Below are 13,588 nucleotides of genomic sequence, written 5' to 3'. Positions count from 1 at the left end.
TAATATTTTGTATTTGAGCGTTTTGATTTTTTTTTCAATTATAGGAGAAACTGTTATCCAGATCTCTTCAAAGGGGTGAAGACCTTCAGTTTGACCAGGTACTGTAACTTGGGGGAACAGTCTTTCTTTGGAGAACTGTGTCTGTCCTAATAATCTACTTTGCATGGGTTCACCATTGACAAAACCCTTCGTCCTGTGTAGTGATCCTGTATATTCCTAAAAGGTAGGTTCTCCAGCAACTGAACCGGGACTGGGTTGACTTTTGTTTACTTAGCATGTCAAGACTTTTTGCTTTTCATTGTTGATGTCTTTAACATGCCTTTGAAAGTCTTCCCAGGAAACTAACGAAATCCTTCCATCTCATCTTATATACCAGTTTGTTCCTAATATTTATTTGTTGGTTGGTTCATTTCTTGGAGACGGGGGTCTCAACTAAGTGGACCAGGCTGACCTTGAACTCTCTGAGATCCACCCATCTCTGCTTCCCAAATGCTGGGGCTAAAAGATGTGCACCACCATGCCTAGCCCTGGGATCTAGAATTTTCATATTATGTTACCTTACCTTATAACACTAATAATTTAACATTACCTTTTAACCTTTAACATTTTCACATCTTGTGGTTCTTGGAAACCAGTATATAGAATTTCATATCTAAACTCTGTTCTTTTATTAATTCTGTCCCTTTGTTGAGAGTAAATATTGGCTCACACACCCTTGTATCATTATCATTTTATTACATGTTGATTATTTAAGATAGCATCTGGTGTCACTAATATTCATGGACCTCTTTATTCCAACCAACACTGTTTCTGTTGGTGCATTGGTGTTACAGTGGTGAGCATGGCTGCCTTCCAAAACAATGTGTCCAGGAAAAGGAAGTGAATGCTCATATTAGAAGAACTGATCTGATAAAGCAGCCTGATTAGGATGGCTGGCTGAGACTCACCAAAATCCTGGGCTGCTGGATCCAACTTCAGTTTTTCTAAGTCTTCATCACCAAGAGAGGGTCCACAGAGCACCAGTTCTCTAAGAGCCAGCTTCCCACATGCATTCAGTGAGCAGACACTGACCTACAAAGAAACTACACACAGGAAGGTAACTCCTAGTTACTCAGTCCTTTCCAAGGCTTTCTCCACTACAGAAGTAATTCGAACATTAGCATCTGGCTTCATCAGTGAATGTTCATCAGTAAGGGTTTGAACTCTAACTCAATGCCATTTTCAGGAAAATTCCTGGGTTTTTTTTGTTTGTTTTTTAACTGGTGCTAATGGGGAAAATGCTGTGTGTGAAATGGATTGTGCTGTTGTATGTTTAGCAGAACAGCAGTGGTTTATTTCTCTTTCTTAGATACTAAATGAAGTTTCGTTTGAGCACACTACTCATTTTAGTAAAATGTAATTTTTTAAACACATAGAACAATAGAATTAAAATCTTGTTTTGACAATAATTCCAACATTGCAAATCATATCCATTTATAGCAATCTATAACAAATGGAGGCCAAAGGAAGTTAGAAATCATGAAGAAGCTTACAGGACTTAAATAATGAAAAAGAGGCTATGGGATTAAGTAAACTATGCCATTCTTTTCTCTTTTCCTGGATAAACTGTATTTTGAAGTGTATAAAGAGCATTGATTTGATTTTTAGAGCTATCAATTTTCTTAATTAAAAGACTCTTCCTATGGTCACGGGACTAAACAAGCTTTTGACTATTCTGCAGCTTGCTTAGATAAATGTTAGACAATGTTCCCTGGAGCATGATTGACTACATGCTGGTTTAAAATGTTAATTTTAGAGGTAGTGGATTGAATGGGATATAGAAATGCCTTGGAATCCTCGGTGATACATGACCATGTATCATCATGGGGTTACTCTTTATAGCTAGTCTAGGAAAATTGGATTTATTCCAGAAAGAAATCAATGGCATTTACTTTGAATTTGGTATTGCTTAGCTTTCTTGTGCTGTGACAAAGTACCCGAAATAACGTGGATGGAAGAAAGGCTTGTTTTGGCTCATGGTATCAGAGGTCCATGATCACTTTATCCTATTTCAACCTGCCTGTGAAGACACAGTATATCCTGGTAGTAGCTTGTAATGACTAAGAAGTAAAGAGAGAAACAGGAAGGGGCTAGAATCTCAACATTTCCTTCAAGGGCCCGCCTCTCAGGCAATGCACTTCCTGGCAGGAGGCTCTGCCTCTTAAAAGTACCAACATTTCCCATACTAGCCTGAGCTGGGGCACTAAACCTTTGACACCGGAGCCACCAGAAATATTGCAGATACAAACTAGTACCTTCAGAGAGCATCGAGGATGCACCACATTGTAACAGTTTGATACTCTACACGTTATTATGTCATTTGTTTATGTGCCCTAGTCACTAGAATTTGTTTTCACCGTGGCTCTGCCGTGTTATGTCACGGTTATCAGAGTAATTATAGTTCTTCTGTGTCATAGTAGTACTCGGTAAGATGGAACCTTTTCCGCCATCCTCGAACAATGTAGTCTTCATTGTCTCCAAATTTTATCTATCAGTCAGAAACTGTAACAGTTTGGAGTCTTGTTCATATAAGCACAGAAGAGCTGGCGGGACAGGAGCAGAAATGATTTGAAAGAGGCATGGGCAGAATGCTTATGAAAGGAAGCAGTGGCTCACCCGTATACCTCTCTGCTCTCCAGGATAGCCACCAGTGTAGCCAGAGGTGTAGCAGACAGACTTGATTTTTACACACATTAAGTGTCACGTGTGTGCCGGAAGATCGAAAGCTACTGATCTAAACTGAATGGTTCAGCATAAATTTTGATTGTGGCTAAAACCTAAGCTGATTTTAGTACATTTCATGGCTAAAGGCATGGCCCATCTTTTAGCGCTACAGCTCCTTTTATTTCATTTATGTTACCATGCATTTCCAGGTGGTGGCCGGTGGAGTTGGGCAGTTTCTGCTTGCTGCTGTTTTCTGTTGTTATATTTGGCTCTGTCTTGCTTTTCAGTTGATAAGCTCCATGAGCTCCGTAGCCGAGCACTGTCTCCCTTCCTTACTCCGAACCTTGTTTGACTGGTACAGACGCCAGAACGGAACCGAAGATGAATCTTACGAGTACAGGCCTAGGTCTAGTACGAAATCTAAGGGGTAAGTGGCTTAATGAACTCCATTTTACCTGGGCCTGAGACACTTGCAAGAGAGGGAGTGGCAGTGTTATCCAGCCAGATTGTGTCACTCGGCTACTGAGCATGGATTACTTTAGTTAGAAACAATGTAGGTGTGTGGTCCTAAGAATGAAGGCCAGCCATGCTTAAACTTCAGTCATCTATTGTATGAGCTGTAGACTTGGTGTATCCATCACCAGGATAGTCAGAAAGAAATCTCAGGACAGCCATCACATCCATCATTGTGGAGCTTGCAAAGACAGTCAGAGAGAGATAAGGAGAAGGCCCAGCTTGTATGTTTGTAAAGGGAAGCATTGCAACACAGTATGAATGAAAGAATTAGAATTGGAAGAGCTTGTCTTCTGCCTCTAAATTTCCCAAGGGATCTTGGGTTCCATAGAACATCTGCATTTGGGCAGTTGCTGGCAGCTTAGTACTATACTTTGGTATGTGTCCCATGTAAAGTTTCACCTTAAATGTGTGAGAAAGTTACCCTACATTGTGTTTTCATCTAGAAAAGTTAGCACGTTTGCTTAATTCATAACAAAACAAAAACCCACCAATGAAATATGAAGCCCTACTAGTTTTTCTAGATGAAAACTGAAGGACTTTTCTCTTGCCAGTTCTTCTACTGAGCTGATTTCTGAAGTGAATGTGCAGAGCACACAATACATGCAGTGGGTTTTTTGAAAGCAAAGTCTCCATTGCCGTTGGTGTTGAGTACCCCCCTCCTCATGTATGCACTCAGTCATGCTCACTGGAGCTAAGGAGGATTGCAGTAAACGGCATGAAACAGCCAGCAGTAGCCATGTTGGAACCTGGAGTCTCTATGCCATTCTCGTGTTGGGTTCTTGTTTCAGAGATGAGCAGCATCGTGAGAGAGATTATCTCCTGGAGCGGCGGGACCTGGCCGTAGACTTCATTTTTTGTTTAGTTTTGGTAGAAGTTCTAAAGCAGGTAAGTGCCTTTGTGTCTCAAAAGCCTGCATCCCCCGCTGCCTCCTGCACCCTCGGGTTTCACATCCTTCATTTAGGATGTTATCTCAGATTCCCTCCCAGTCAGCAACCAGATCGTTTAACTTAATTCCACATCTCTCCATTGCCTGGGGCTTGCTTGCTCTGTACCTGTCTGTCCATATTCTTTTTTACCTACACATGCCATCCAAGAAGCAGGGTGATATTAGCAAGAATGAACTGAATGGAATTTGTGTTAAATAGGGACTCTTAGGTGTAAATACCATCTGTCCCTCATTCTGCTACTTAATCCTTTCCTACTCCCACTTAATTTCCATAAGGTGGAAGTAAAAATATACGTAATGCCAGATATGTCATCTGTTGAAAATTAATAAAGGTGTGAATACCAATATTCTTGTATGTATTTGAAGGTTGTCTTTTTTTTTTTTAAGTTTGTAGTCTTGAAGACATTATATGTTATTAAAGGATAATCCATGTGTTTCTAGCTGTGGACTGTGGTTAAAGAAGAAAACTAGAAAATTTTAAAAAAAGAACATATTTTGATTGTGATGTGTTTGGATAGGAGTTTCTTTTTCTTTCTTTCTTTTTTTTTTTTGTTACTTCGAGAATAGCAAATGCCAAGTCTAAAGGTAATTTGCAATCTATTTTGATTTAGTTAACATAATATGTACTTGGATTATAGGATTATTTATGCTTTGTGTTTGTTTTTAACATTGTATGTGAGGAGGCAGTTATTTGAGAGCCTGAAATCTGAAAATAAAAAGCATAACAAATACATAAAAGAGATGAATGAGTACATCATCAAAGTCACCTTAGACATTTTGTCAAAGTATACATTCTGTAAGGTGTTCATTTGTTTATTTTTGATATTGTTATTGTTTTAGTAGACCTGGGAATCACATTTTCTCTGTGTGACTGTGTTAACAGGCCAGATTTGGTTTTTCTGATCTCTTGAGTGTGGCCAGGATGTCAAGATGCTAAAGCCAAAGTAATTGGGGCAAGAGAGCTGTGGGAAAAAGGGCCACTTGTGAACTGGACTGTACCCCTGTGGCTGACAGGCCCTAGTGAACTGGACTGTATCCCTGTGGCTGACAGGCCCTAGTGAAGTCGACTGTATCCCTGTGGCTGACAGGCCCTAGTGAACTGGACTTACCCCTGTGGCTGACAGGCCCTAGTGAACTGGACTGTACCCCTGTGGCTGACAGGCCCTAGTGAACTGGACTGTACACTTGTGGCTGATAGACTCTAGTGAACTGGACTGTATCCCTGTGGCTGATGAGCCATGGATGAACTGAACTGTACCTCTGTGGCCGATGGCCAGCATCACGCCTGTGCTGACTTCTGTGGGCCTGCAACGTGTGTGCGCTATTCCTACTCCTTATAGTGCACCTTTGCCACAACCCCTAGCTTAGATGAGTGGTAGGGTGGTGACCATGCACTCTTCTCTCAGTGAAGTTTACTGGGTTTCCTGCTTCCAGGCTGAGGAATTGCAGCCTCCCCACCAGACACTGTTCTCTGTGATCCTACCCCACTGTAGTTTTTTTTTTTTTCTCCTTTGCATCTCATGCCACTCTCTGGATGGTTCTTATCTTGTTGTTGTTTGGTTTTGTTTCTCCAACCAAAAAGTCCCCTGTACTTGCACTGGCTCCAGAGTTCCTGCCCACAAGCAACCTGTGGTATACATTGAGGGGTACCCTCTCCTGTGCTCATCTTTCCCTCTCCCTCCCTTTTTTAAGAGTTGCAAGCCTCCTGTCTCAGCCTCTACAATCCACACAGCTCTTCTAACACTGGACAACCCCAGTGCGTCTTGGTGCTCAGTTCTTCCGGATCATAGCACAAGGCCTTGCTGACTCATAGCTCGCAGGGACTCGGGTGTGAGACAACAATGTGGCACCTGTGATAATGACTCTGTTTCTGATGCCACATTATTCCTCTCAGCAGCACCCTTCGCTCACCCTTTACTATCACCCCGAGCCAGAGTACAGATGTCCCCAGTCACAGAAAAGCGAGTGCTGAGAACATAGGTGCACTACTTCTGAAACCCTTTGTAGGGACTCTTCTCCACAGGGGGGAAAATGGCAGAATTGTTTTTGTTTTTGCTTTTTTTTAAATGCCCGTTTCTCTAAACCTGTAGAAAATGAAATAAAAATCAATAGAAGTTTCTAATTTCCTTGTGTCAAAATGACATAAAGCTTCGTAGATCCCAGAGTAATTGACTTACTATATCTTGAACTTACTCAGCTTTTGCTTCTATCATGCATAATAGATCCATGTTAGACTTGGATTCTGTTGTGTCGTCACCGGTAGATACACTTGGGGTATTAGAGTACCGGTACGCAGGGCTCAGTGTTGAGGAGTAGTCTACTCACATGACTTAGTCTTTGACCTTCTAGCATACGTTATTTGTCCCTGGATAACAGTATATGTTCACTACTGCCCATGTTTTGAACTCTACCCTATGCATGAAGGATTCTGTAATCTTTGTGCCAGCTGATCATTGTCATTGTTGGGAGGTGGCCAAGGCGCATACTAATATCCCAGCTGTCTGCCTTGTTTGCCGGGCACTCAGGCTAAGTTGTTTTCCACTAGCCTTTTGTCCTCTGTGTAAAAGGATGGGCAAAGGATACTTTTGTTGCATCATGGGAACTGAATTCAGTAGTACTTGGTGGATGGGAGATTCCCAAGCAGTGTTCTCTGCTGTCTTTGTGTTACAGAAAAGCCCTTAGTTGTAATGACGTGGTGATGACTGTTTTGTAGTTCATTTTTGAATTTACAAGCTCCCCTTTTAATAATGAAAAGTTAGTATTTTTAGCAAATCAGTGCTATAAAAATGGCCAGTGTCTTTTCAAATCAACATTTTAATCATAACAAGTTGGTATAAAAATAAGTTAATTTAAAATTGAGATTAAATAGCAGTGGTTCAACATGGGAACAAAACTAACTCAAGATCAAAAATATATATTTAAAAAAAAAAAAAAACTATGACAAGGGGCTGGGAAGATGGCTCAGTGTGTAAAGTGTCTGTTGTGTAACCATGAGGACCTGAGTTCGGATCCCCGGCATTCATCTAAAAATGAGTATGGGACAAGCACCTATAAGCCCCTCGCTGGGGCTATAAGATAGAAGAATCCTTGGAGCTCATTGGCTTTGCCAGTTTAGGAGAATTGATATATCCAAGTCAGAGGTGAACCCGTCTCAACGAGTGTATGGGAGAAGTGGTTGAGGAGGCCACCTCAGCCTCAGGCCCCCACACTCACACACGGGCAGATAACGCCCACCTATACACATAGTCCAAACTCATACACCACACAATAACACTGATTGGTAATAACGTAGAGATGCCCCAACTTTCACACTCAAGCTCCATGAACACATACATTCAGAAGAGCAGTGTGTGTCTAAGGCCAACTGTAGGCTTTAGTATGGCAACCAGGAGCTTTAGGATCCCGAAAGAATCATGTTTCCCCAGCATGTAGGCATTGAGGGACTTTGGAATGCTTTGTGTTTTATGCTGAGTTTTCATTGTTCAGTGAGACTTTGAGGCAATGAGCAGGGTGAACAACCCTGCCATGGAGGGGTTGCCATCTGTGGGCAGATGCTGAGCACTTTAGCATGCACGGCAGTATGTGATGTGCCAGTGGATAGCCTTGTGGAAGGCCCAAGGCATGTGGCTTGTTGTGCTGGGGTTGGGGGTGGGTGGGTTAGCTCTCCTTCTGCTGTGAGGAAAGGAATATGGCCGCTGACTTCAGGAGTGAGCCCCAGTGACTCGCCCACATTCCTGACTCAATGTGATCTTGGGATAAGATGCAATAAAAAGATTTCATGAGGTGGCCACTGGAATAAACTGGGTATTGTGTGGTGCGTACTACATCCACACTGGAATGTTTGGAGTAGAACAAAAACTGCTACTAATGCCTCAGCAACGGTTAGATGTGAAAGGTAGAGTTCTTTTTATCTGAGCTGATAGAGTCTGCCCCATTTTTTTTTTTTTTTTTTTTTTTTTTTTTTTTTTTTTTTTTTTGCCATTGAGCTAAAGTTGTTTTCACTCTTCAAATAAAGGAGTTAGAGATGGTTCAGTTCTGGAAGTAAAGTCTTAGCATTATAGTCTCCTGCTGTAAATTTCTGTGCAATCTCTATCTGTTCTTCCTGCGGCCTCTTTCTCTTCTGGCTATAAGTCTGAGTAGATCAGGTATTGTATCCTCATTGGTTTCATTGTTTAAATACATTTTTTTTTTGTATTTAGAAACTAGGGACATAGAATATTGTAGAGAAAAGCCAACCCCAGAAATTCATCTCCCTCATATATAAAATAGAGGGCAAATACCTACCTTGTAAGCCTGTTGTTGTAAATGATGTCTACAAAATTGTGAGACGCCGCTGCAGTGGGCCTGTTGAAAATGTCACTCATGGTGGTCTTAGGGTAGGGTAATAGTGCACTCTGAGCAGCCAGGTACTGTTGTGGCTGAGATGGGTGGAATTCAGGAATCTCTAGAACAATTACAGAGTGTTTGGAAGAAGTCATAGGCACCTTGCATTTCATACCAGACATCACTGTGAGGAAATCAGTGTGGGGATAACCAGAGCACAATTTACCACATGATGTACCCCATTCTCTGCAAATCAAGTCACTCAGAAGGTAGAGTCAGATTATTTTAAGGTCACAGCCATCTGGGCTTGGCCTGCATGATGAACATTAGCAGTGGTGAATTGCATTCTGGGAGTTGAACTGCTCATTCAAGCACATCTTGTTTTGTGTGCTTTAGGTTTGACATCACCTTGTGGCAGATGTTTGCACAGGTTAGATAATGGCATTAGTGGCCAGACTGACCTAGACTTTCAGGACAGAGCAGTGATTCCAACAATCTCATTGTTCCCTTGGGTGCTCTGCTATATGCTGTTGATCCAATATAGGAAAAGTGGTCTAGGGGAATGACAGAGCCATGCCATCTGCCTCCATGAGGTTTAACCTCTTACCATCCCTTCCCTTGATTTGGCTTTCAGTGTGTCCAGCCTATATTCATCCCTTCATCTGCAGTGCATTTCTAGATGATAACTTTAGAGAAAGGTGAAAAGGGTGAGTGGACAAGGTGGCTCTCCCTTTGTTATGCCACAAAGTGCATTCTCTCCGGGCTGGAGAGTATGGTGTAAACTACATGGGCACTATAGAGGAAGTGGAAACTCAAGTTTACCTAGCAAGTAAAAAGAGAAAAGGTTTCAGTAATGTCGTTTAGTGCTATCCTGCCAGCTTATGGCCTCTTCATCCAAGCAGCAGTGGCAATTTGCAAGACAGACTTAAACTTGGGTCTGTAGATGATTGGCACTCCCTCATAGAAGGAGGTGTCACCTCCTCACCCGAGATTCCAGCCACTCCCTCTGGCACCTCCCAGCCAGCTGGATATAGTTCTGCCACAGCAGCCTGTGGCCTTGTGGTACTGAGAAGTCCTGGAATATACAGAAAATGGCAAGGGGGGGTGGGGGCTATCTATGCAGTTCTGTGGATGTCATCATCCAAGTTCACCTTAGTAATGGAATTCTGGTATATAGGTATTGTCAAAGACTTCAGAAAAGCTAAAGCTTCTGTGGTTTTGTTTGTCTTCATATCGGACCCCAGGTCAATTGGTGAAGTCATGATTCTGCTTAAGATACAGTTCGAGTTGATGTCTTTGTGGCTGGCTGTGTTTGTTGGTTTTAAATGTTTGTTTACATGTGAGCCTACTGCTGAGTTTGCCAACTATAATTTGAACCTAATTACATGGATTTCAAGTTCATTCCTTTGCTGGCCTCCTTCCTTCCTATTCTGCTAAATTTATGTAGCTTCTTAATTTTAAAAATGTTTTGTATGCATTTCAATAACGTTTTTTTAAATATTGAACTTGGTTTTAAAATAATGATACTGTTTATTATCATCTAGTACTTACTTCTTCATCCATAATAGGTTAGGAAGATCAGCCAGTGAAATGTAACTATTACTATTTTCTTACACATGAAATTGTTACTATGGAAAAATGGTAAAGTGGTCTAAAGAGATGGAGAGGACTCAGGTTCAACCTCCAGCACTCATGTTGGGCAGCACTCACAATTGCCTATAACTCCAGCCCCAGGGGACCCAACACTGCTGACTTCCATGGGCACCTACACTCCAGTGCACACACCCCCACAAATACTCCTAACTAAAAAAGTATATAAATGAATCTTTTTGCCAAACAGAGAAAGTGTTTTGTTCTGTTGTAGTTTTAATAACTAGGGACTTACAAATTAAACTGACAAAGGACTGACTGACGGGGCAAAGGATTTACTACATGTGCAAAAGTAGGGCTTTACAAGAAAGGAATGTGGAAATAAAGGTCAGACTCAAAAGTTTGTATACCATTTCCACAGAGTATTAACTTGTAGCTTAAAAGAACAAGATTTTGGACTTCTAGAGCCAGTGCATTATGGGAAGGTGAGTACATGGGAGAACACCTGTTATCGAACAGCAACTGAGTCAGACCTCTTTTATGCTGCCCCATCTCTGTACTGACATCTTGTCTCCAGTAATAATGGTTAGTGTCTTCCTCCTGGTTCGGAGGCTTTTCACACCTCCATCAGGGTGGAAATCCTCCAGAAAGTGAAACTCACACCTGGCTGTAGACAGCACTGGAAGTGAGAGTTTTCATCTGTTGTCTGTCACCTGCACCTCACAGTGCCACTTGTGGGTAACATGCTGTGATTGTCTCACTTGATTACATGCTGTGTGCAAAGTGCCACACACCCCAAGCCAGAGTGTAGAGGGAGGCTTACTTACTTACTTACATAATCTTCCTAACTTGCTATTCTTAGACTTAATGTTTCTCTGCCAGGTGTAAAATAGTAGCTTGTGCATTTTCCTTCATTATTTAAAAACTGTGTATTGCCTTAGGACAGTATTGACAGTATTGAATTGATGAGACTATACATAAAAATCTACTGTGTTACTTACATCTTCCTGATATGATGTTTTTCTTTAAATTCCAGATTCCTGTTCACCCTGTGCCCGACCCCTTAGTTCACGAGGTTCTAAACCTAGCTTTCAAGCACTTTAAGCACAAGGAAGGGTAAGTGTTAACTAACTTCAGGTTGTTGCTTTTTTCCACAGTCCAGATTCAGGCTATTTAAGTAGAGTTTGAAATCTCTTCTCATCATCCTAGTTTTGGCTGTCTTAAGGTCACTGGGTACACTAGACTGGCCTTGAATCCTTAGTCCTTTTGCCTTGTTCTCTCTGATGCTTGAGTGACAAGCATGTGTTACCATGCCTAGACCTCAAGTTTGAATCCCATAATGAGTTCAAAGAAGTTATCTCCCAATTGTTTGTAGTCTTTCCCAAGTATAGGAAAAAGTTTGTAAAAATTATTCATAGCCCCATGGATTGGATTTATAAGAATCAGGTTAAATTTCATGGCAAATTAAAATGTATACAAAAGAAAATTTATATCATTTTTCATCCTATAAGTAAGTACTCAGTGAAGATGTTATGAAACTCTGATGAGGAATTTTATTGATTGATTTTTCTTCTTCTTTCTGTTTTGTTTTTTACTTGGCTTTGATGACAGGTTATCACTCTGTAGTCCAGGCTGGTCTGGAACTCACTATGTTGCTCATGTTAGCCTCATACTGCTTGTCATTCTCCTGCCTCTGCTTCCCAGGTTCTGGGAATCCAAGTGTGCACCACCATACCTGGCTTGCTGATAGAAATTTTAAGTGTATCAAGAGAAAACATTTAATAAGACACCACGTTTGTTCTGTTGTTTTAGATATTCAGGAACCAATACTGGGAACGTCCATGTCATTGCGGATTTGTACGCAGAGGTGATTGGCGTTCTTGCCCAGTCAAAGTAAGCTTCAGTAACCACTGTCTATTCTGTGCTTTCGAAGTAATTTGTTCCAGCCTTGCTTACTGTGCTCCATAGAGACCCCTGAGCAACTACTAGAGAGCCTCTGAGCAATACCTATTCTTCAACTTTGTAGAGACCCCTGAGATTCCTCAACTACGTAGAGACCCCGGAGCAACTCCCATTCCTCAATTACATAGAGACCCTGAGCAATGCCCATTCCTCAACTATGCAGCTTGCATTCATTTTGTTCTGTTTTTTGTATTCATTGAATCAAGTCAGAAATCCAGAAGAGTCAGGACATTGCTTCAACCCCAGTTTTTAAGAATTCTATGAGAAATGTTTTTAAAGACTGTTCATTTAGAGCTGTGGGCAGAGCTAATTAATTTTATTGTTTCCAGTTGAGTGCTTTTATTCCTTAGCCTGCATTGAAGAGAATTGTAATCATCTTGTTTTAATTTGAAATAGTTTCAGTAGTTTGGAAAGATACCAAGTAAGGAAAGATAAAAGATGCCGGATCACTCCTGTGGAAGCTTTGCTCTTTAGGTGGTACACTCACAGGCTTTCCTGAGCAGTCTGCCATGGACTGTAACGTATCTTTAGGGTCTGTGATTGCTCCCCAAACTGGAAGCATTTGGGTTTGCTTTTGTTGCTATTGGGAAATGTGTTAGGAATGTGAGGCTAGTGTTAGGACTACTACCAGTTTGCCTTTACCTGGATGGGTTTTGAAGAGTCTTTGGCCCTGAAATCACCACACAGCAACCACTGTAAATTCTTAAGAAGGCAAGCTTAATTGTCATCTGTGTTCCCCAATTTGCATTTTAACATTCAGTACTGTATATTATTTAGTACATCTTAAACTTTTTTTTTATACTGGAGACCCTTTTGTGTAGCTCATGCCATAAAACTTGGAACACAGTTTGCGTATTTGAATTGATCTAGCCTCCCAAATAGCACCCTAGTGTCTCATTCCCACTTAGCCAACACCAGCTCCTTAACTCAGGTGAAGGAACACAAAATCCTAGATATAAGCAGTAGTATTATTTTTCTTTACATTGTAATGCATGTTTTTTTTTTTTAAATAAAATGTGCCTCAGTCTTAGAAACAGAAATTCTAAATAATACAACAGCAAGCTAAATACAGGGGAGTGCTAAGTTATATGGTTAGGTTAACTCTGTGCGGTAGGGATAGGGAGTCTGAGTGGCTGATAAATTTGTGGTAATAACCTCACTCATTTAGTTGTGAGAGAAAGAAACACACCACTGTAGAGCAGTGCTGCAGGGCTCCCACTTGTGTGTGTGAGGAGCACGGGGAAATGTGAAGAAAGCCATAGCACAAGAGACTCAGAGTGCTTGTGGGGGTTGGGGACAGGGGGCATTTCCACTGAGGAACAGGAAGGAGGTTGACAAGTCTGTGATGTGTTTAGATCTTGCCTAGAACATTTCTTTAATTGCAATGGTTTCAATTCAGTCTTTCTTGTTCCTATGGAATTTAAGGGCATCGGGATTGTTTTTTTTGGGGGGGCGGGATTGTTTTTTGTTTTTTGCCATAAGCTAGGTTGACCTAGAACTTGTTATGCAGCCCAGAATGGCCTCAAGACTCTCAGCGGTCCTCCCGTC

The 13,588-nt window shown here is 41.4% G+C and overlaps 1 protein-coding gene across 12 annotated transcripts in view; it reads left to right on the top strand.

The window, feature by feature from the left end:
* Fryl (FRY like transcription coactivator) overlaps nucleotides 1–13,588 on the top strand; it is a 229,268-nt gene that overhangs the window by 119,039 nt on the left and 96,641 nt on the right. For 11 of the 12 annotated variants that reach the window (XM_035453368.1, XM_035453361.1, XM_035453359.1 and 8 more), the window contains 5 exons: nucleotides 45–98; nucleotides 2,991–3,130; nucleotides 4,008–4,104; nucleotides 11,115–11,194; nucleotides 11,891–11,971. In XM_035453368.1, coding sequence (XP_035309259.1) covers nucleotides 45–98; nucleotides 2,991–3,130; nucleotides 4,008–4,104; nucleotides 11,115–11,194; nucleotides 11,891–11,971 — 452 coding nt within the window. Of the gene's footprint in view, nucleotides 1–44; nucleotides 99–814; nucleotides 1,097–2,990; nucleotides 3,131–4,007; nucleotides 4,105–11,114; nucleotides 11,195–11,890; nucleotides 11,972–13,588 lie in introns of those variants that run through there. The other variant, XM_027390869.2, reaches the window with a different exon arrangement.

Source organism: Cricetulus griseus (genome assembly GCF_003668045.3).
Source record: "Cricetulus griseus strain 17A/GY chromosome 1 unlocalized genomic scaffold, alternate assembly CriGri-PICRH-1.0 chr1_1, whole genome shotgun sequence".
In the NCBI taxonomy this organism is placed as follows: Eukaryota; Metazoa; Chordata; class Mammalia; order Rodentia; family Cricetidae; genus Cricetulus; species Cricetulus griseus.
The sequence above is the reverse complement of the archived record's forward strand: the minus strand, read 5'-3'. Positions and strand labels throughout refer to the sequence as shown.